General features: G+C 28.9%; 2 protein-coding genes across 3 annotated transcripts in view; one reads left to right on the top strand and one right to left on the bottom strand.

Moving 5' to 3' along the window:
• Window positions 1-1,086: 1,086 nt before the first annotated feature.
• LOC123274238 lies at window positions 1,087-7,927 on the top strand. Its single transcript, XM_044741802.1, has 8 exons — window positions 1,087-1,284; window positions 1,893-2,249; window positions 2,497-2,823; window positions 4,273-4,468; window positions 4,590-4,641; window positions 5,440-5,647; window positions 5,858-5,980; window positions 6,701-7,927. The coding sequence occupies exons 1-8, from the start codon at window positions 1,209-1,211 to the stop codon at window positions 7,429-7,431; spliced, it is 2,070 nt and encodes a 689-aa protein (XP_044597737.1). The 5' UTR covers window positions 1,087-1,208; the 3' UTR covers window positions 7,432-7,927.
• A 795-nt stretch (window positions 7,928-8,722) lies between these two features.
• Window positions 8,723-24,299, bottom strand: part of LOC123275409 (protein timeless homolog) — a 136,520-nt gene continuing 120,943 nt past the window's right edge. The window contains exons 14-24 of one of the 2 annotated variants that reach the window (XM_044743514.1): window positions 22,790-22,849; window positions 22,579-22,675; window positions 22,105-22,303; window positions 21,720-21,957; window positions 20,121-20,221; window positions 17,297-17,396; window positions 16,975-17,121; window positions 11,578-11,796; window positions 11,169-11,450; window positions 10,666-11,043; window positions 8,723-9,685 (exon numbers count right to left, since the gene is read on the bottom strand). In XM_044743514.1, the coding sequence (XP_044599449.1) occupies window positions 9,432-9,685; window positions 10,666-11,043; window positions 11,169-11,450; window positions 11,578-11,796; window positions 16,975-17,121; window positions 17,297-17,396; window positions 20,121-20,221; window positions 21,720-21,957; window positions 22,105-22,303; window positions 22,579-22,675; window positions 22,790-22,849 (2,075 nt within the window). In that variant the 3' untranslated portion in view covers window positions 8,723-9,431. Of the gene's footprint in view, window positions 9,689-10,665; window positions 11,044-11,168; window positions 11,451-11,577; window positions 11,797-16,974; window positions 17,122-17,296; window positions 17,397-20,120; window positions 20,222-21,719; window positions 21,958-22,104; window positions 22,304-22,578; window positions 22,676-22,789; window positions 22,850-24,299 lie in introns of both variants that reach the window. The other variant, XM_044743513.1, reaches the window with a different exon arrangement.

Below are 24,299 nucleotides of genomic sequence, written 5' to 3'. Positions count from 1 at the left end.
GTGTAAATTAAAAATTTCTCTCTTTGTAACTATATTTCTATCCTTTTGTTTTTTCTCAGCTGTTGACGCGATGTTGTCAAATCTTTATTCGAATAAATGGCTGACGATAAACGAGTTGCAAACATAAAATTTGACTTTAAATACTTCAAAAATTATATCGGTAATGTATTATTATTAAATTGTTTTTATATTTTGCTATAATCCAAGTTTCTTGTGTATAGTTTTTTATCCGTTAAAGTTGGGAGGTTAATATTGAAAAAAATAATTAAAGTGTCGATAAAACGTTTGTCTGCCATAAGAGCCCGTGTATAAGGAGATAAAATATGTGATTTTTAAAATTTAATATCTAAGTAACTAAACGGTGAATCTTTTGTAAATTTTGGGATGAGATAAATGACATATTTATTTATACGTATACTTAATTTCAAAGCTCAAAGTTGGAAATTATTTTTTACATTAGATTCGCTCGAACCTCCTTAAGGAACTTTCATTTTAAAAATGTTTTTTACAGACACACTTCCGTTTATGTTAATAAGTTTCGGAAAAATAAAAATAAATATTAATTTTTTAAAATTTATGACTCGATTATTTAAAATAAATATAATGTACGGACATATGTATATGATTGCTGTATAATGATCAAAGATATTAGTTCCGAAGTGTTTTTTTCATCAACTCATCATTCTTTCAATGCCACTGTAAATAACTACAATCTTGAACGAGCACATTAACCAAGGCCATACTTTGTATTTTTCATGTTAAAAATATTTTTAGTTTTTTTTTAATTTATTCCAGTTTTTGATATTGAAGAATAGTTAACGCGTAATTATTTTTCATAGTTCCCGCGGTTTAAGTTTATCGGTGGTTTTTTTGTAATAGAAAAACAATAGCTTGGAAAATTCAGAGATTCGCGGATTTTCCGAATCCTAATCGTGGAAATCCCCCGAGAAAAGCCAGAGTATCAACATAAACACCGAAGCAAAAATAGCGACACCATGCAGCATTACTCACTGCTTTTCTTATGCAATCATCACAGGATCATCTTTGAGTGGTATTGGTGTTATAACAAGCTATAAAAGAAGGAAGATCCAAGAGCTCTCATGCAGTTTATTCCGGCTATTTGATATTCGGAGGCTGTAATACTATACTGCCTACATCTTGCTGTTTATTATCAACTATTTTATTATATTGGTTATTTAGTTTTTAAAATGTGGAAGTCCGTGTCGTTATTTTTGTTTGTTTTACTATCAACATCAAGTTCTTTGCCGCTTGAGGCTGATTTTGGTATTATATTTTTTTAATAATAATTCATAATTAAATATTGCAAAAAATTGATAATTATTCTTAAAATTATTTCATTTTTTTTTGTACAAAATTTGTAGAAAAAATTCTTATCAATTAAATATAGTCTCGTTTTATTTTAAATATTAATTAAAAATTATAATTTTATATTAAATTAAAATACAGATGAAGTATCAAATGCTATCATTAAGTAATTTTTAAAAATTTATTTATAAATTTTTATATAAATTGAAAATTTTGCAATCTACACTGATAAAAAATTGACTCAAAAAAAATTTTGAACGTGGAAAAATAATTAAAAAAAAAAATTAATCTTAAATAAATAAATAAAAATTTTTGAGCCAAGAAAAATTTATTTAAATAAAAAAATTTTTGAATATAAAAAATTATTTAAAAAAAAAAAAAGTTGATGTTCTTAAATAAATAAAAAAAAATTTTGAACGTGGAAAAATAATTAAAAAAAAAAATTAATCTTAAATAAATAAATAAAAATTTTTGAGCCAAGAAAAATTTATTTAAATAAAAAAAAAGCTAACAATAATTTTTAATCTTCAATTAAATACAATCTAATTATTTATTTAAACTTAAAGGAAGGTCAACACCACGAACTGATGATGCATTACCAACTCTAGCCACAGAATTGCAACCACCACGACTTGATGCCGAAACAGCAAGTTATTCTGAGAAAATAATCGACGAAAGTAACCCGACACTTTCAACGGAGCTTGAAGCGCCGAATGAAGATGCGGAAATCGGGGATTTTGGGGTTGATACCGTCGAACCGACCATCTCTACGGAATTAGAACCACCCACTGAAGACGCGGAACCCTTTCACCCGGGAGCCGTGTATATCATAAACCTCTTCGCAATAAAAAACGCGTCCACTAGCGAGGAAACTAACGAAATTTTGACTGACGAATTCGCAGCACAGAATCCTACAATCTTAGGTAAGTACGCAGAAAAAAAGAATTAACTTGATTCAAGAGAAAAGTTCTTGAACCAAGAATATAATTTTGAAAAGGGTAATGGTCTTGAATCAAGTAAAATTTTCTTAAATCAAGAATTTTTCTACTCAAATCAAGAATATTGAGGTCTTCAAAATTATATACTTGATTCAAGAACATTTTTTTTTCTGTGTAATGATAATAACACAAAGAAAATTAACCAGGGGACTGATTAATTTTGTCAATCTAGAACCAATAGCGACAGTGTTGCTGGTTGTTGAAGAGGATGACGAGGATAAGCCAGTCAGCTTAGATGAGCTGGCCAAAGACTTAGAGGCGGAAGGGTTCAAAGTTGAGAAGATCGGTGATGGAGAAACTCAATTGATAAAGATTGATATGGATGAGATAGATCATAAAGACGTGGAGTTAATCAAACCCGGAAAGCTTAGCAAAGTCCGAAGGCGCCGCACTTTAGGTCAAGGGGGTGGGCTTCTTAGTAAGTTGTTAAACAAACACTCGGGTGGTGAAAGTTGCCAAGTTTGCAATGGTGGATACCAACCTCAACCTCAACCTACAGGTATAACCATTTTATTATTATTATTATTATTATTATTATTATTTAGTAGATTTCATAGAAATTTAACTATTGCATTTATCCTTATGACGCAATTTTTGAAAAATTTAGCTATTTTCTGACTCAGTTTGTCAAGCTGGTTCAGAAAATACCATTAGTTCAAAAGTTTATATGTCGATACTGCCATTCTAATACGTCGTATCCCACATTTAGAAAATTTTACAGCAGACGGTAAAAACGATTCATTTTTAACATTGATTAAATGGGATTTGACAGATGAAAATATTTATTTAAAAATAGTTATTAAACTATTTGACCTTTAAAATTTTTATATGACTTGCATAATATTGTTATGATTCCATTTTTCAAAAAAAGTAAATTTGTCAAATTTTGTGGGATACGACGTATTAGAATGGCAGTATCGATACGTACGTACTTATACAAATGGCGTATTTAACATGGGTATAAGTTATACGCTTAAACGCATTGCGATAGGACTTATACTTTTTTTTTTCAGTGTATATACGATTATAACGCGGCTTATCCGAACGATAGTGTCTCTAATTCATAATGGATCTTTTCCAAACTCAATTTCTAAACGAATATCAAGGCTAAGTTCAAAGATGAACTAAATCGGTCAAGTAGTTCAGAAATTACATAGTATCAAAATTATCAAAATTCATATTTTGGCAGATTCTTTCGCGTATCCCCGTTTAAAAATATTCATTGAATAAAATTCGCTATCATTTGAATTTTTTCCAATAATTTCAATTTCTCAGTATATATCTATAGATATATAATTTACATAGAGCGAAGTTTTTTAATTTTTTCCAATGAATATTTTTAAACAGGAATAACTTTCGAATAAAATAACTTTTTGAATTTTTGTAAATTGCATTTAAAGCATATTAAACGAGCTTCAATTTTCATGGAATTTTATTCTCCTAAACTTAAAATAATTTATTTATCTGTAGGTTTTTAATGAAATTTTACTCTTGCATTTCACACTGATAGAAGGATTTGTTTATAGTTAAAAAGATTTGTTAATATTTAACAAATCATTTATTAGAAGCCACTTGTTAGTCCTTAACAAATATTTCTTATTATTTAAAAAGATTTATTAATATTCAATAAATGAATATCAGATTTATTAAATACAAACAAATCATTTTAAATACTCAGAAATATTTATTTAATACTAAAAAGTGGTCTCTAATAAATGATTTGTTAACTATTAACAAATCTTATTTAATACAAATAAATCCTTCTATCAGTGCATAAAAATCTATTTATATTTTTTTATTATTCTTATTCTCAATGGATTTTTTTTTGTATACAAACCCAGTAGTTTTTTTTCTATTCATTATGAAATCTACTTCCATTTCAGCTGCCGAATGGCCTTTTTTTCCGTTTAAAAACTCTTTAATTTATTTTTACACGATTTATTTTCAGGTGTCGGTTATATACCTTTAGTTATTGTTCAACAACAACCACAACAACATTATCAACAGCCGAATTATCAACCGGCGCCTCAGCCGCATTATCAACCACAGCCGCATTACCAACCGCAGCCTCAGCCACAGTACCGACCCCAGCCTCAGCCGCATTACCAACAGCCAAATAACGGATGCAACACCTGCGGTGGCGGGTAAGCTTACTTTTTTCTCATAAGATAAGATAAAAATTTTTTTTTGTCTTATATTATCAATTTAATAATGTGATACTATAAATTAAAATTTGAGTTATTATTTATTTTTTTTTCTTTGTAGAAACCATGGGTCTTACAGTCAAGCGTCGGCTCAATCCTCATCCCAAAGTTGGTGAACAAACCAGTGAAGATAAATAAAAATGACTTATTAATTAAGTTTATTAATTACGCAGTAAATAAAATGAACTGTAAATTTATATCTTTGAATAAAAAAATTTGAAAGTAAATAAAAATTTACTTAGATGTCTTGATAAAAAATAATAAAAAAAAATAGCTATGATCCTTTTTAAATTTGAAATTATAGAGTAAATAAATAGTAACCGAGTGAATCACGGAGCAAATTTACCTTGCTCTTGAAATGCAATATTAGTCATGTAATTAAGCGACAAACAGCCGAGTCCGAGTTGCATAAACTCGTAGATGGGACGAAACAACTAAACAAAGAGGAAGAAACGAAAGGAAAAGAACGCGGACATTAAAACTAAACAGAGTACTGTGTAATTATTTAAATAGATATTTTTGTACGGCAACAAAGCGTACATTGTCTACGGTACGGAGTACTACTCCTAGTAAAATGACTCAGTGTTTGCGTGTGTTTCACAGATATTTCCGGCACTTAGACTAATCATATCGGAGCAATAGTAATCGGAATCATCGTAGGCGTTTAATAAAATTTACCAGCAGACCGCGGAGCTTAGATCGTCTGCAGTAAGTAAGAGTAAATCGAAAAATATCGAGACGTGTATTTATTAAATAAGAGTGAGTTGTTTTGTACACATAATGTCTATGTATCGCTGGAAACAATTGTTAAATTATTACAACGGATATTATATAATAGCACTGCAGGATCACGTTGTCAGGACAAATTATTACTGAGCCAAGTGAGTCTATACTGATGATCGTGATGATATAAAAGTCCAAACACAATACCTCTCGTGTACAGTATCTATTTCAAAGTTGCTTTATTAAAACTCGTTTATTCGTTTTTTATTCTGTCGACCATTATGTTTCAGTCGAATTATTTATTAGGATTGCTCTTTGTTATTTCCGTCGTACGGGCAACCCCAGTGACTATTAATTCGGGTAAATTATTTTATCAATTAAGGATATTTTTAGACGGTACCTTTTTATTACTTCCTTGAGAAATTTGATGGCAAAAAATGATAAAGACTATTTTTTTTTTTAATTAAAAATTATTATGAGAATTTAACGATAGTTAATAATTTTTTTTTGGGTGAAAAAAATTACTTCAATTTTAGTTGAAAATAAATAAAGTGTGTACTGTCTAAAAAAATTTTAAGTGGTATTAATAAATTTATTTTTTGGTAGATGACAATCAAAATGGAGAAGTGGTGTATGTATTCAATATTTATTCTGTAAGAAATATGAAGACAAAAGAAATAGCTAAAATGATTGATCAAAAACCACTGGAGAAAGTATCTGCCAAATTTGGTATGAAAAAATTTTTTTAATTAATCAATAAAAAATTGATTTATTTTTTTAGTGTATAAAATAATTTATATGAAAAATTGTTTTAAATTAATCAATAAAAAATTGTTTTTTTTTTATCTGAAGAAAAAATTTTTTTAATTAATCAAAAATTGATTTTTTTTTATTTAAAAAAAATTGTATGAAAAATTTGTTAAAATTGATCATTAAAAAATTGATTTTTTTATTATCTAAAAAAGGAAATTTGTATAAAAAATTTTTGAAAATTTATCAATAAAAAATTTCTTTTTTTTTTATCTAAGGAAAAAATTTTTTTAATTGATCAATAAAAAATTGATTTTTTTTTATTTAAAAAAAAAATTTGTATGAAAAATTTGTTAAAATAAATCATTAAAAAATTGATTTTGTTTTATCAAAAAAAAAAAATTGTTAAAATTGATCAATAAAAAATTGATTTTTTTTCATGAAAAAAAAAATTTGTTAAAATTGATCTTAAAAAAATTAATTTTTTTATTGTCTAAAAAAGGAAATTTGTATAAAAAATTTTTTTAAATTGATCAATAAATAATTGATTTTTTTTTATCAAAAAAAAAGTTGTTAAAATTGATTATTAAAAATTGATTTTATTTATCTAAAAAAAAAAATTGTTAAAATTGATCAATAAAAAATTTATTTTTTTTTCTTTAATGTATAAAGTAATTTATATGAAAAATTTTATTGTAGATTCGATAGGAACATTTATGGTAGCCGACCCGGAAGGTAATGAGCCATTCACTCTCGAAGATTTCGGGGACTTTATAGAACAGTGGGGAGCGACGGTAGAAAAATTGAATGAGGGAAAAGAATTAACAGTGATAGAAGTTAAGTTCGACCCTGACTGGGAAGACTACGACGAAATATTAGACATCGAGGAACTGATGAGAGCTCTCCGAGCCGAAGGAATTATTATGACAGTAACCCAAGACAAAGATAATATTATTTTTGAAATAGAGCTCGACGCGACGATAAAGGATCCGGAGGATCAGCCGTTCACGCTCAAGGAGCTCGCCGAGTACTTCAGAGACGAAGGACTGAATGTCGAGGCCGTCGAGTACGACGGTGTTATCAAGACTGTGAGAATAACTTTCGATCTTCCTGAGCAGTCGACAGAGCAGGAGGATTACCAAGTCACGGAAAAACACGATCGGCAACTGGTCACCCCGAAAACCGTCGAGGCTCCGCAGAAAAAAGATGACCGGCCTTATAAAATAGATAACTCTATGGACAATGCGATCGATCGCAGCTTTGATAAGAAAATGGAGAGGAAGGAAGAGCACTTTGATGATAAATTCAATATGGTTAATTTTATTACACGAACTAGGAAACGGCGGTCAGCTGATGCCTGTGGCACCGCTCAATGCCAAGTTGGTAATTTAATTAAAGAAATCGTCAACAAACACGAGCTCACTAATTAATTAGTGTATTCATTAAATTAAATTTATTCACGCTATAATGATGATGATAAAATCAATTATTTGACAGAGTAGATAATTAATGAATTAATTCGAATGTTTGTCTACGATATTAGATTAAATTTTTTTATTTGTATATGAACATATGTATGAAGAATATTATGACTCAATAATTATTTAATGACACTTTTTTTTTTTTTTGATTTTTTGTCTTTAATTATTTGATAGCGTGTAATAAAAACGTCGAAATGTTTGAAGAAAAAAAAATAAAAATGAATTTAATTGATCTGTTATTATTTTTTAATTCATATAATACTTGGATGAAATTACAATCAATTGGATTTTAATAAAGATGAAAAAAAAAAAAAAAAACAATTAAATTGCAGTGAATAATGAGTAATGGCTAGTTATTTTATTGAGGTATTCTATATTATTAAGAGAATAAGCAAAATTTTGTGGCCAGCGTATTTATATAATAAAAAGGGTTTTTATAGTTAAATTTGGTGTCGTTGGAAAAGTTTTGACCTTGAGTTGTGCCTTTTCATGATTTCATATCATTCTCACCAATAGTAAATTTATGATGATAAGTATTTAGGCTGCATTAAAAAATGCGTTATCTCTAGATATATAATTAAGAAATGACCTTGTATCTCGTGAACTATTGAAATTTTTAAAGATATAAGTTCATCCTGATGTTACACTAATCAAGACCTTTCATTTAAGTGTCCACATCAATTTTTCATATATTTATATATATTATATATATGTATGTATGAAAAATATATCAAAATGCATGTGGGTACTCAAATGAAAGCTCTTGATGAGTGTAACATCGAGATGAGCTTATATCTTAAAAAACGTCAATAATTAAGAAATGACCTTGTATCGTGTGAAATATTGACATTTTTAAAGATATAAGCACATCCCGATGTTACATTAATCAAGACCTTTCATTTAAGTACTCACATCAATTTTTCATATATTTTATATATATATATATATATATATATATATATATATATATATATATATATATATATATATATATATATATATATATATATATGTATGAATGAAAAATATATCAAAATGCATGTGGGTACTCAAATGAAAGCTATTGATGAGTGTAACATCGGAATGAGCTTATATTTTTAAAAACGTCAATAGTTAAAAAATTACAGTGCAATTTAACAAAAGTCATTATTTAATAAAGCAAAATTTTATTTATTTTATAATGTTGCTAGTTATTTTTAACTTGAGAATATGTGACAGGTTTTTTTTTAAATTACATAAAATATTTTGTCTAAATTAAAAAAATTTTATTAAAAATTCAAGCTCCATAATGTAGAATTTTATATAAACTCCTCATTATAAATAGGTATATGACCTATGAATGATTGGTATAGAAAATGAATTACTTACTAGCAAGAGGTAAAATTGAAACTATATTCGGAGTAGTAAGTACTTATCGTTGAGCTCTTGGTTAAATATTTCAATAGTTAGTTATTATAATTGACTATTAGGAGATAGTTGGTAGGTTATCGGTTTAAAGCCAGATTTTGTGTAAATAGGTACTAGTTTGTGTAAGTAGGTATTAATGTTTAATACAATCTTTATTAAAAACGTGGTATAAATTTAAAAGTCAGTATTAATGTCAGAGGTTTTTAATTAAAAATGAACTAGAAAAAAAAGAGTTGTTTAAATCTGTACGATTATATTTAATCTGTAAAAAAAGCACTAATTTTTAACGTTTAAATGAAATGAGGAAATTGTCGCGCTTTGTGAGTGACATATCGTTCTTTTAAAAGGACACGTGTCATATTTTTTAACAGGACATTTATCTGATTATAGATAAATTTTTTTACTCAACTGACATTTAATTATATTTCTGTTTTCATGTCACTTCAACGAGCTATAATTATTATTTCAATTATCGATTTATAAATACTATCGGTAAAATTAATTACAACTATAATTATAAAGATAAATAGAATGGAACTAATCTAATCCTCATCATCGTCATCACTGAAAATTTTCCTAGATTGTTTGGACTCACTTGGTTGATTTATTTCATCAGCATCACTCTCATTATCACTGATGATTATACGGCTTTGTTTTGACTCACTCGACTTTAAAAGTTTATCAAAATCACTTTCTTCTTCTTTTTTATCTTCATCATCTTCACTGTCAATAACTCGGCGCTTTTTTAATATCGGAGCTTCTGAATCTGAGTTTTCTGATCTAATTCTTTTGGATTCTTCTAAAAAAAAAAAGTTAATAATAATAATAATTTATAGATATTTTCTGACGTAAGTCATTAAATTTTGAGTTTATTGGCTATCCAGTTTAATATAATAATTTTTTGTTGGAAGTTATGGATAGGATTAATAATAAATAAAGAGAAAAGACAATAATATTATTATCCACATAGAGCGATTCAAATAGAATCTTTATTTTAAAAAGGAATCGTATCGAGAGGTGTCGTTACTTGACAGAGTTTAGTCGCAGACTAACTATAATGTTAAATCTATTTTTTTGTCCTTAGTAAAACACATGTTTTTCTTCTTAACTAAGACCGTAATATTTGGTTGTACTGTACAACGTAAAATAAGGAGTCCTTTGTACAACTCAAGTACCTAAGGTGATAAAATCAAGCCTATACAGGCTTTCCTATTCTAGCTGCACAAATGTACTTTAATTGTGTTTTTCACATTTAAAAACTAATAAAAGAAAATATGTTATTTTTCTAAAATAAATATTTCTAAGAACTAAATATCTAAAATATAAAACTAAAAGTTTGTAACTGGAATTTATTTTTGCTCAGAGAATCCAACAAAAAATAATTCGGACGGCCCAGACCAGGACTCGAACCTGGATCTTTTGGATACGTGTCAAAGGCTCTACCTGTTAAGCTATCCGAGACACTGTCCAGAATTACTAGGTTTCGAGTCCTGGTCTGGGCCGTCCGAATTATGTTTTCAGTCAAATTTATCTTTAATGACAAATTTAGATATGAATTGAGAATAAATCGTTTATGTCTGGAGGGAAATACAGGCTAACAATATTACGAAAAATTAGAGAAAAGAATTGTTGTATTAGATTGGATAGCCAATAAACTGAAAATTTTAATGACTTACGTCAGAAAATATCTATAAAGTATTATAAACCAGTCTTTAGAAAAAATAAATATTAAAAATAATAATAATAATTCATAATTTAATTAAAATTTATAATTACCACTATCTGAAGTAATTTTAGTAGTTTCAATTTCCATTTCCGAGTCTGATGAATTTACGATGGATTTAATTCGACTTGAATTTAATTTTCCCTGCCGTACTTTTGATGTATTTGTACGTCCTCTTCCTTCCTTTCCACCATTATCTATTTTTTTATCTTTATCAACCAGTACAGATTTCTCTTTCATCAAAGATGAAGATTCTTCAGAATCTTCATCACTGCTCGAGTTGAAAACTTTACTTTTGACAATCTGTTTCTTATTTTGTAATTTCGATTTCTGCTTAAACATATTTTTTATTTTATCGATATCGCGCTGAGTATCTTCATCGTCTGATTCGCTGAGACTATCTACTATATCTTTTTCAGTTGTAACTGATTCTGAGTAAAGAAAAATTAAAAAACTTTTATTACAAATGAAATAAAATTAAAATTACCTTATAAAATATCATTTCTAATAACGTTAAAATAAAAACACATTAAAAAAATAAAAAAAAAAATGAAACCTTCGATAAAATCTCCAGCGAGGGCTTTTGCGATTAAATCGCAACGTTTACGTATTGTGGATGAAAGCATTGTGGCTGGTATTCGCCAATAAGCTTCCTGTTCATTCGAGGGTGGTTCAATACCGCAAGCACGAAGAAATCGCATAAAAGTTGGTGAATCCATTGCAGCTGATGAATAATCCGTTATCGGTACTAGTGGGATGCCATCGGCACTTTCTTCATCTCGGTCTTCTAAAGCCTCCTCGAGCGATTCCTTAATCCACTCGAGAGACTCCCTCATATCTGATCGCAAACATTCCCCAGTAAATTAAATGTGCATTTAAATTAACTTACGGTATAGTTTTGCCACCGCCGTCATTAAAAAATACTTATCACAACTATTTTCACGTTATTGCATTAATTAACTCACCATTATCGATAACGTCTTTCAGAAGTCCCGATAGCTGCGCATCGGTGTAAGTTATTGTAGGCGGCCGTTTTTTATTATTTTTCTTAACTATTTTTTTGTTGGCTCTCTTTGCCGGGCCCGGATGACGCCCAGTGTCTTCCGAATCTGATGAGTTTTCTTCATTGCTACTTGACGCAGATCGTTCGCTCTCTGACCGCGTTTCCCACGAGGCTTTAGGTACTATCATAAAACCAATATATTGATCAGATATTGTATTATATTATATATTAAACGTTTTGTTTCGTTTTGTCGCTAAATTATTAGGTCGGAAATTACGAGCGATACTAAACATTTAATAATTTATTTATTTATTATTTTTTTTTAGGGGAATAATTTAATGAATGCAAGTTATTCGGTTGTGAAGAACCGATAAATTTTAAATTAAATTCAACATTTTAATTAGCTTTATTTTAAGAGTTATCGGAAATTCAGAAACTTTCTTTTGAATATTTAATGCTCGATAAAATTTATTTTATTGAAATTACTTATATTGTAGTTGTATTTTTTTCAAGAACTTTTATTTTTATACTTCAATATTAAATAGAAAAAAACAAAATTTATCTATAGAGTAAAAAATTTTGTGTTTAAAATTTTTATGTTAAATATTTAACACTTTTTTGTGTTAATTTAACAGAATAAATATTAAATTTACACATAAAAGTGTTAAATATTCAACACAACAATTTTTTACATTGTTTTTTGACGCAATAACCCAAAATTTTGTGTTAAAAATTTTTATGTTAAATATTTAACAATTTTTTGTGTTAATTTAACAAAATAAATATTAAATTTACACATAAAAGTATTAAATATTTAACACAAAAATTTATAACACATTTTTTTGACGCAATGACGCAAAATTTTGTGTTAAAAATTTTCAAGTAAATATTTAACACTTTTATGTGTTAATTTAACATAATAAACATTAAATTTACACATAAAAATGTTAATATTTAACACAAAAATTTTTTACATAGTTTTTTGACGCAATAACCCAAAATTTTGTGTTAAAAATTTTTATGTTAAATATTTAACAATTTTTTGTGTTAATTTAACAGAATAAATATTAAATTTACACATAAAAGTGTTAAATATTTAACACGATAATTTTTAACACTGTTTTTTGACGCAATGACAGAAAATTTTTTACTTTATACTTTACTGCGATTTCAGTTTTTTAGAAAATAATTTTTAAAAAATTATTGTAAGAAATTTTTTTTATCATTAACCATTCTATAAAGCTCCCTCTCAAATTGAGATCCTTTTTTATGGGACCATTCCATTAAGCCTGCCTGTTAAATCTTAATTGGTTCATGTAAAACCACCAAGAACCAGCGGACCGATCATAACAAAGAAAATTTAAAGTAAGGTATTAGGTACTTGCGACTCGCGCGCCCCTAAAGCTTCAGCTTAAGTTAAAAAATACTCTAACTCATAAAAGTAAAACTTTGTTAAATAAATACCTACAAGTTATGATTTTGTAATTTAAAATTAGTATTAAATTAAAATTCTTCTCGAAGTAGAAGTATATTTACGAGTAAATAAGTAAACTTTAGTCAATAATTCTAGTGAAGAATTAAAATTCCGTAAAACTATTTTGTTTCGGTTCTTTCTTTAAAACTTCGTTAAGTCAATCTATTGAAATGCATCGAATACGAATAAGATTTTCCAAGTAAAACAATATTTTTCATGAATCTTAAATTTCTCGTAGCTTGAACCAACACAAGAAAGTTGAGGGGAAAAAATCTAAATAAAAATAAAAGCAAAACTTTATAGAGAACAAATAAAAAAATTGAAGTCAGAGTTTTAACAAAAAAAAGTTAAAAGTAGATAAGGAAGATATAATAAATGAGAATTTAGCGAACAACGCGGTAGTAGTTAATAAGGTGATTTTATCAAAGTGAAGGTAAAATAAATATCAGTTGAATAAATGTGAATTGAGTTTGGAAGTCTTATTAAATCCGACAAACTGACAAAGTTTAAAACGATCCGACGGAATAGCATCCGAGTCGAATTGAGTAGAATAGTTGATGCAAAAATATGCTCGAATGGTTCTTTATATTGAAGCATTCAAGGTTCTCATATAGATATCCTGATATTGCTGATACACCAGGAATTCTCTTCATAATCTATCGATTTGATTCTACTGTGCTGTGCGCCATTCATTGCATGCATTAATTCTACTATACTCTTCTCTTCTGTGCTACTATATACTTAGCATTAATCCGCTGACAGAATGCCGGCTGACGTAAATTAACCAATTACTGTGGAGGTTGTTTGTGATAATGATAATTATCTGGTGTTTTGAACCGTTGGAATACATTAAATTGTTCAGATAAAATTCCTATGTGATGCTAATACAGTCTAATAGTTAAGTTCGCTGGTAAAGATACCGGAGATAATTTATAATATGTCACCGCGTGACACGAAACTTTAAGTATGAAGAGTAGGTGTAGTGGTAGGTGTTGCTGTTAACTGTCGCGCGGTACGGTCTAAGCACGAGTGTTTAGACACTTGACAAGACCGTGAGCTTTCGAGGAGTTCGCTATCATTTTATTGTTAAGTGTCCGAGTGATGCAAGGTGGTTGGCAAATTTTAATGAGGAATTATTTCATCTATTTTATTGCACACTGAAAAAATAGTATTTTAGTAATCAGAATATCAGGTATTCTGATTATAAAAATACCACGTATTGTGATTATCAAAATATAAGTCAGTTCAAGACCTATACTCTGCGCAGTAATACTATAATATATGCGTTGAGACTGTCATCGACGTTTTAAGGAGGTACTGTGCAAAATTACTTTTCGTACAATATTCTTCAATTTTTGAATATGCGTACTTCTAAGTCTCCTCTGGTAATCGGAAAAAATAAACCCGAAAAAAATCTTAAAATTATGAAAAATTCATATTATTTCATTAAAATTATTATACTAATTATTTCATCTTAAAATTATTATACTAATTATTTCATCTTAAAATTATAAAAAATTCAAATTATTTCATTAAAATTATTATAAAATAAAAATTATAATAATAATAATAATAAAATAAGTAATAATAAAATAATAATAATAATAATAATAATAATAATAATAATAATAATAATAATAATAATAATTTAATAAATCTGAACAAATGTAAAATAATATGAATTTTTCATAACTTAAAAATTTTTTCCAGGTCTATTTTTTCCGGGATTCCCTATACGAATAAATAGCCATGAGATAAGAAAATCTCAGATTTTCAAAAATCGGGAAGTTATTGGTTTTACCCCGTTTTACAAAAATTGAGTTTTCATCAGATATCCCCGTTTGAAGGTCACAGGAAGCTTCCCTGACTATCCCCGCGAGGGTGTCACTATGTCTGTACGCGCGCGCGCGCGCGCGCGCGTGTGTGTGTGTGTGTGTGTGTGTGTGTGTGTGTGTGTGTGTGTGTGTGTAAGTAAGTATGTAAACCTCTCATAATTTTTGAATGGCTTGACCGATTCGATCGCGGTTGGCGCCATTCGAAAGGGCTTGTCTGAACTTAGATTTTGGATATAATTTGGACCGATAGATTTCGAGAAATCTAAAAAAAACTGTAAAAAAAATTTTTTTCAAAAGTGGTTTTTTTGGAATAACTTTCGAACGGCTTTATAGATCAACTCCAAAAACTAATCAGCTCTTAACCTTGAAAAACCACGTCGATCGCCGCTAATCCGGTCAAAATCGGTTGATTTATTCGAGAGATATTCTGCAGGAAAGAAAACGCAAAAAAGTGTTTTTTCGGAATTACTCCAAAATTCCTGGTTTGACCAATTGAAACTTAGGAATTCTTTATGAAGCTCAAAAAACTGCGTAAGTTAACATTCGAAAGTTATTGTGGTTTGAAAATTCAAAAAATAGTGTTCTATGAAACTTTTATCAGACTTTTGAGCTTAAAGAGCTCAAAAACATAGAAGAAGTATCTTTTTGAGCTTGGAGAGCTCAAAACAACAATCAGATTGTATTTTTGAGCTCGAAGAGCTCAAAAACTTCGTAGGTGCAATTTTAAGCGCCCAGGTATTAACGGAATTAGCGGGAAGTTGCAGGGATGTCCTTTAGGGTCAACAGTTTTCCTAATTTTTTTTTAATAGTCCTTAATTTTCAAAATATTAGCAATTAAAAATCGTACATCTAACATGTATTCGATACTAACATGTATTTGGTAACAAATAGTACATTTAGCAGGATTCCCTATCCTGACCGTAGTTAGAGTGATTATTTTATTAAATAACAACCATACTTTTCTTAGAATTTTTTTGAAAAACTGAGAATATTTAATTAAAGTTATAACAAGTATTTTTTATCAAAAACTAACTGACCCGGTGAACTTCGTATCACCTACAATATATTTCATTACACCTTTCGATCAGCGATTAACAATCCTTAAACTCTAATCTACTTTGATAAAGAATAAATACTGGCTGTATAAAGTGCGGTTAGAATTTTGTCATGTTATTAAATGAAACTCGCTTATCATTATCGCCTGAAAATCAAGATCCCAAAAAATGAACACTGAATTTATGAACTTTTTTTTTGTCCATATATACAGAAGATAGACGATTATCAATTTTAAATCTGTGGATTTCCTTAGTTGAACTTTCGGGTTTTCCAAAAATTTTATACTTTCGAAACCATCCCTGAACTATAGCGAACAAAACAAAAAGAAAATTGTTGAAATTGGTCCAGTCGTTTTTGAGTTTCAGCGAGACTAATGCACAGATATTCATTTTTTTATAAAAAAATGTTTGAAGTTAGCGACTTTCGATATTTTACATGAGTGAAAGTAAGTGAGCGATAGTCTGTAAATATAGGCAGGACTAGTGCGTGAGAAAGAAACCAATAGCCATAACCTATTGGTGTTTTTATTTGCCGTAGTACCTCCTTAACAATGTTAGTCAGTTCATTTGATTTACGCCTTGGTGAAAATAGAATTCAACTAATATTCATGATGTTAGCTTGAAAAAAATTTATTGTTACACTTTCAATTTTTATTTTTATTATTTGTTTTGTTAGTTTTATAAATAAATTGATTTGTGCCAGTAAAATGAGGTTATAAACATCTAATAGTCTGTTATACTGATATACTGATAATAGGTTTTGTGATAATCAGTAAATTTATTGTGATTATCAAAATATCACGTTTTCTTAGTAACACAATACCAAATTTTTTGATTATCAATAAAAATATTCTTAATAGCAAAATACTTTTTTTTCAGTGCAGTGATTGAATTGATCTCAGTATTTGTTTAATTAGTTTTCGAGCTAAGTATTCGGATAGAAAAGAGAAAGTGGCGGAGAGAAAATAAAATAAAATAAAACAATAAGTACTTACAGCCGTCGCTCTTACTCTTACTCTTCTTGGTACGTTTTTTCCGTAATTCTTTAGGATCCTTCGCCAGCCCTAATTCCAGCAGCTTTTCCTTTATTTTCGGCTTCGGGCGTTTTATCCTCAATCCAGCATAAATAAGATCAACTGGATCTGTTTAATTAAATATTGTTGTAAGTTATTTTTTATTTTGGAATCAGGAGTGTCGTTGTAAGTGCCGTTAATTAAATTTCTCAAACTAATTTTAACGCTCAGTAAAGATAAATTCATTGTTGTAAAATATTCTACTGATAACAATTAAACAGAAAATAAAATAAAACTTTTTTACCGTCATCATTTTTAACATTCTCCCACATTTCTGTTAATTGTGCTACTTCTTCTTCGCCCCATTCTTTTGGTAACCGTTTTTGTACTTCATTTCTGACTTGCTGTTGAAAAAAAAATCAAATAATTCTTTTTTTAGATTGCTTTAATAATGATAATAATAGTATTAAAACTTATAGAAAGTCATAAACTGTAAGTAGCATTAAAATTCGGCCCAGTTCCTGCTAGTATTTCATAAACTTTTTAATTTTAATTTTTTTTTTTTTTGTTATTATTCAAACAATCTTATTTTTACTCGGTATTATTTTGAGCTGTAGCTACGAATTTAAAAGTAGGACACTAAAGTTTGATGAAAAAAAAATTATCAAGTGTTAAAGTAGAGATGAATTATTTTCTTCTAACCGGAGTGCATTTCAATAGTCGTATAAAGAGTATGCATATTATTACTTGGTAAAAAAAAAAAAAAAAAAAATAATAATAATGATAATAATAATAATAATAATTATTATTATTATTATTATTATTATTATTATTATTATTATTATTATTAACTTCCCGCTAAGAAAATTGACAATTTTCAAAAATCGGGAAGTGATTGATTTTACCCCGTTTTGCCCAAATCGGGTTTTCATCAGATCTCGACGTTTTTAAGGTCACAGGAAGCTTCCCTGCCTCTTCCCGCGATGGTGTCCGTGCGGCTGTATGTATGTATGTATGTATGTATGTATGTATGTATGTATGTGTGTGTGTGTGTGTGTGTGTGTGTGTGTGTGTGTGTGTGTGTGTGTGTGTGTGTGTGTGTGTGTGTGTGTGTGTGTGTGTGTATGTGAACTTCATATAACTTTTGAACGGCTCGGCCGATCGGATCGAAATAGGTGGCGATCCAAAGACTATCATTGCCATTCAATTTCGTAAAAATTTGAATTGATTCGGTTCGCTAGATTTTGAGAAATCTCAAAAATAAAATTTTCAAAAAATCGTTTTTTTGGAATAACTTTTAAACGGCTTTATCGATCAACTCTAAAAACTAATCCGCTCTTAAGTTTGAAAAACCATGTCGATTGCCACCAGTCCCGTTAAAATCGGTTGATTCGTTCAAGAGTTATCGAAAACGAAAAATTTTGAAAAAAGTGTTTTTTTCACATAACTTCGACATTTATCTTTGAATCGTTTATGATGAAATGGAATAATTATTAGAGCCCAAAAAACCACGTCGATCGCCACCAAGAACGTGAAAATCGCTTGATTGATTCGTGAGTTATCGTTGTTGAAAAAATTCGGAAAAAGTGAATTTTTCAAATTTCTCTAAGATTTTGGGTACGATCAGTTTGTGTTTAAAAGTATATTATAGAATTGAAAAAACTGTGTGGAATACTGCCAACCGCGTGAAAATCAGTTCATTTAGAAATTATTGCAGTTTGAAAATTCAAAAAATACTGTTTTATTAAACTTCTATCAGACTTTTGAGCTCGAAATAACATACAAATTATATTTTTGAGCTCGAAGAGCTCAAAAACGTCATAAGTGCAATTTTAAGCGCTTAGATATGGAATTAGCGAGAAGTTGCAGGGATGGCCTTTAGGGTCAACCGTTTTCCAGATTTTTATTATTATTAATTCAACAATATTCCGGAGATCGGTGATTTTACTTATTAAAGAGCATTTTTTATTGTAATAAGCCAACTTTGCCGATCCAAAAAAAAAAAAAAAATAACATCATTAAGGTAAAAGCCCCAATAGATGATCATATACTGGTACATAATCATATATTGGGGCTTTTACCTTATATATGAAAATTGTCGTTGAAAATTTTTAATTATTATATATATTCACCCGAAGATGGTATGAGTGCTCATACTGCCAATAGTGTGGTGAAAATAGTTATTAAATGAAAATTGAATTAAGTCTACCATCATTTGGATCGGGAAAGTTGGCTTACAATAAAAAATGCTCTTTAATAATAATAATAATAATAATAATAAAAATAAAATGTACAACATGACTCTATACATAGAAATAAAAAGTAATTTGGAAGAAGAAGAAGGAAATTCCACGTGGAATTGTCTTCTACGGAATTTTCAATTTCCTTAAGTCAGTCTAAATATTTTTATTTTTATTTTTTAAAACTTATTTATTTATTATTTTTTCATTTTATTTTAGGTGAAAAATATATTTTAGCGCTTGACGTTTGCGTATGTTTCAGCGTAAGTACCAGAAGCTTGCTTCTCACTCTCAACTCTGGTGCCATAAATCATTGATCTTGTTTCTCATCGAGAAATGGCTGCTGTACACAAGATAGTACAGAAGAGAATTAAAGAGGGCGTTTACCACAAGTACGTACAGTGGTTACGCGTATACTCGATCACTGCTTAAAAAAAAGTACACAAATGAATAGTAAAGGGGCGCGAGAAAGCAAACAAAAGATAAAAAATAAATATATAAAACGATAGAGTGTAAGGGTTGGAAAAAATAGTCTACCGATGGACTGTATACGAGGACACGTTTTAAACTCTAGGATAAAAAACGCAAAATGTTTTTCCGTATTCCGCGTTGATAGTACTCGTTATTGTCCACAGAGAATGATAATTCATAGTTGTTTGCTGAAAGATTAAAACAAAGCGCGCTTTTTAATTTTTTTTCGTCCGTACTAGCACTGTAGAGAAGAATAAGTTCAAATTGCTTTCCCAAGGGAACGTTACTTTTTGCTTTATTTTTTTAGCTTCTCGCTCTTGCTTGCGGGAAAAAAAGTTCTAATTACTTCAAACAACTGTATGAACTAATTAGTCTCAACTCTTTAATTGACAAATGGATAATTCTTATTAAAATTACCTTAGAGTTTACAATCAAATGCATCTCCTTGAGTTTTTTAATTACACCGCGGCGCGTTCGATCGTCGCTGATAATATTTTCCAAGATCCAATCGATGATATCTGTACAAATTTAATTATCTATATTATTAAGAGAATAAGAATAATTTTGTGGTCAGGGTATTTATATGATAAAATGGGTTTTTATAGTTAAATTTGATATCATTAGAAAGGTCTCGACCTTGATTTGTGCCTTTTCAAGGTTTCATATCATTCTCACCGGTGGTCAATTTATGATGATAAATAGGCTGCATTCGAAAATTCTCTCTCTAAATACATAATTAAGAAATGACCTTGTATCTCGTGAACTATTGACATTTTTAAATATATAAGCTCATCCCGATATTACACTCATCAAGACCTTTCATTTGAGTACCCACATCAATTTGTCATATATTTATATATATTATATATATGTATATGAATATATGAAAAATATATCAAAATGCACGTGGGTACTAAAATGAAACCTCTTGAAGAGTGTAACACTGGGATAAGCTTATATCTTTAAAAACGTCAATATTTAAGAAAGTAAAGTGCAATTTAACAGATATCTTGTGAATTGTTGACATTTTTAAAGATATAAGCTCATTCCGATGTTACTTTTATCGAGGCCTTTCATTTGAGTACCCACGTCATTTTTTCATATATTTTATATATTTATATATATATATATATATATATATATATATATATATATATATATATATATACTGCTATATATATATATATTATATGCATGTATATATGAAAAATATATCAAAATGCATGTGGGTACTCAAATGAAAGCTCTTGATGAGTGTAACATCGGGATGAGCTTATATCTTTAAAAACGTCAATAGTAAAGAAAGTACAGCGCAATTCAACAGATATCTTGTGAACTATTGATATTTTTAAAGATATAAGCTCATTCGGACATTACACTCATCAAGACCTTTAATTTGAGTACCCACATCAATTTTTCATATATTTTATACATTTATATATATTATATATATTTATATATGAAAAATATAATAAAAATGCATTCGGGTACTCAAATGAAAGCTCTTGATGAGTGTAACATCGGGATGAGCTTATATATTTAAAAAATATATCAAAAATGCATGCGGGTACTCAAATGAAAGCTCTTGATGAGTGTAACATCGGGATGAATTTATATCTTTAAAAACGTCAATATTTAAGAAAGTACAGTGTAATTTAACAAAAGTTATTATTTAATAAAGCAAAATTTTATTTATTTATAGTTCATAAGTCATGGCAGTCACATAGTGACTGCAAGGTCGCTAGTTTAACATTAATTAAGTTATTAGACGATAATCAGAAGATTTAAAATTTATTCAAAACTCTTATCCAATAATAAAATAAAAATTTAACTGAATTATTTATTAAATTTTATGAAAACTGATCTCAAATTATTCACTACAACGTTAGAGCAAGCTTATTTATGCTTGGAAATTTTTTGTATCTAAAAAAGTGAGGCGGCTAATCTAATCTCTTTCCTCCGTCTAATTATACGAAAGTTGAAGAGTGAAAAAAAGTGAATGAATTAATCTGTTACCTTGAGGATACTTCTTAGTTTGATGCTCCATAAATAAAGTACGCAGTTCATCCTCTTCAGCTTCGCTCCACACGCCACGTCCTGTCTTTTTATTTTCATGCTGTACATCGTATCCTTCAACTATCTCCGTAGCCTCGCGAGTATTCTTCCAGAAAAGAAGCTCCATGTACGCTTTCGGGTTTTTTTGAGCCACTTCCGCGAACTGACAAATTATGAAACTGGCAAACTTTTGCAACTCCTGTAACATTTCATGAGTAAAACGACAAGTATTTGCGGCGAGTTGTAGATATTTGTACTCATTCGGATTTAAAACTTTTTCATGTTCGAAAAAATAAACAAATTTTCCAAAAAAAGTAAATTCTAGTTTTTTAAAAATATGTCTGACCTTGTGCTCACGGCGTTTCGACTCCAGGACACGTTGAAACACACGAAATATTGAGGCTTGGAATAACATCGCCGGCATTTTACAGTCCCATGAAATTCGATGAAACATTTTGAGAATGTAATGATTTACTTCAATGGTATTTTTTTCAAAAGTTTTCAGTAGTTCTGTCAGTGCTTTGACAACTTTTACATTTGCAAATCTATAATCATAAATAATATATAGTTTATTTATATTTAACAACCACATAAATTCGATAAATCAATATTTTGAATAATTTACAAGATTAATTCAATTTAAAGTTATCTCGACAGTTTGAAAAGTTTGCCAGGAAATATTGGGAAATTGTTGAAATATTTGAGGACTATCGACTTAAATTAAATAAACAAAAACTACAAATTTAATTATATGATTGTTATTTATAAAATATTTATAACTCTGTAATAAAAATGTTAATTAAGAAAACAAGATAATTACCTGTAAATGAATTCTTTGAAATCAAAGTTAGTTTCCTCCCACTCGACAACATTGTCTTCTTCTTCATTCTCTTCGTCATCCTCATCTTCAATTTCTCCTGTAACATTAAACCATCAATTTACTCATCTAATATTACCAATACTATCTTCTTAGCAAAATAATGCATCCAAGCAATGTCTACTTTTGTAAACAACATCGCAAACAAACTAACCACCCTCATTGTTCAGAAAACTCTCGATATCTTCGTTCCGTTTTTCAGCTTCCTCCTCAACTGCAACAGTAACAAAAAATTTCTTATAAATAAATAAATAAAATTTTTTATCAGTCGCAAAAGCTTTAATAATCTATATTATTAAGAAAATAAGACAAATTTTGTGTCCAGGATAGTTACATGATAAAATCAGTTTTTTTTTTAGTGAAATTTAGTCTCATTGCAAAGGCCGACTTAAATTTGTGCCTTTTCAAGGTTTCATATCATTCTCACCAATAGTCAATTTATGATGATAAGTATTTAGGCTGCATTTGAAAATGCTCTATCTCTAGATACATAATTAAAAAATGACCTTGTATCTCGTGAACTATTGACATTTTTAAAGATATAAGGTCATCCCGATGTTACACTCATTAAGACCTTTCATTTAAGTACCCACATCAATTTTTCATAAATTTATATATATTATATACATGTATATATTAAAAATATATCAAAAATGCATGTGGGTACTCAAATGAAAGCTCTTGACGAGTGTAACATCGGGATGAGCTTATATCTTTAAAAACGTCAATATTTAAGAAAGTACAATGCAATTTAACATAATTAAGAAATGACCTTGTATCCCGTGAACTATTGACATTTTCGAAGATATAAACACATCCCGATCTTACACTCATCGATACCTTTCATTTGAGTACCCACATCAATTTTTCATATATTTATATATATTACATATATGTATATATGAGAAATATGTAAAAAATGCATGTGGGTACTCAAATGAAAGCTCTTAATGAGTGTAACATCGGGATGAGCTTATATCTTTAAAAACGTCAATATTTAAGAAAGTACAGTGCAATTTAACAAAAGTCACTATTTAATAAAGCAAAATTTTATTTATTTATAGTTCACGAATCACGGCAGTCACATAGTGATTGCAAGGTTTCTAGTCTTATTTACATTCGACTACAAAAATGAAAATTACGATCAACTAACATAGCAATGATATTAAATTTCTTGCCAGGATTACGGGAAATTAACTTGATATTTAATTGGTTACATTAAGTTTAGCAAAATCTGTAGTGCATTATATTACAAACTAATATATAACTTTAGATGAGTGCGTGTCTATATGTGTAGAGTAGATGGATAGAAGCTATTGGAGTATTAGAGAGCGAAGCTTTTGGCACGAACAATGGCTCTTTTAAAGCAAGTTTGAAACCTATCAGACGATGAATACGTTACAAATACGGGAATGGATAAAGCCAGTAGAAGTATATGGTAGTTTTAGTGTGTGAAGTTGGATGGAGAAGATGAAAAGGTTGTTGGATAGGTACAGAGTACGCGGGAGTACCGTGGGAGAGTGAATGAAGACCACGATTGAAGAGTTTGGCGTGTAGTAAAAGGATGACTAAAAAATAAAAGTGATGCTTTGCAGACGTGTTGTCTATGCCCGATGCAATAATGAAAAGCCTTGTGCAATGTGAAAAGCGTCGCATTGCCCAGG

The sequence above is a fragment of the Cotesia glomerata genome, linkage group LG1, assembly GCF_020080835.1.
Source record: "Cotesia glomerata isolate CgM1 linkage group LG1, MPM_Cglom_v2.3, whole genome shotgun sequence".
NCBI classification, from domain to species: Eukaryota; Metazoa; Arthropoda; class Insecta; order Hymenoptera; family Braconidae; genus Cotesia; species Cotesia glomerata.
The sequence above is the reverse complement of the archived record's forward strand: the minus strand, read 5'-3'. Positions and strand labels throughout refer to the sequence as shown.

Excerpts from the sequence above, each read along its gene's own strand:
- LOC123274238 (XM_044741802.1), top strand. The coding sequence starts at position 1,209 with ATGTGGAAGTCCGTGTCGTTATTTTTGTTTGTTTTACTATCAACATCA. Across the intron at positions 1,285-1,892 it reads GCCGCTTGAGGCTGATTTTG|GAAGGTCAACACCACGAACT; the intron begins GTATTATATTTT and ends TTAAACTTAAAG. Across the intron at positions 2,250-2,496 it reads ACAGAATCCTACAATCTTAG|AACCAATAGCGACAGTGTTG; the intron begins GTAAGTACGCAG and ends TTGTCAATCTAG.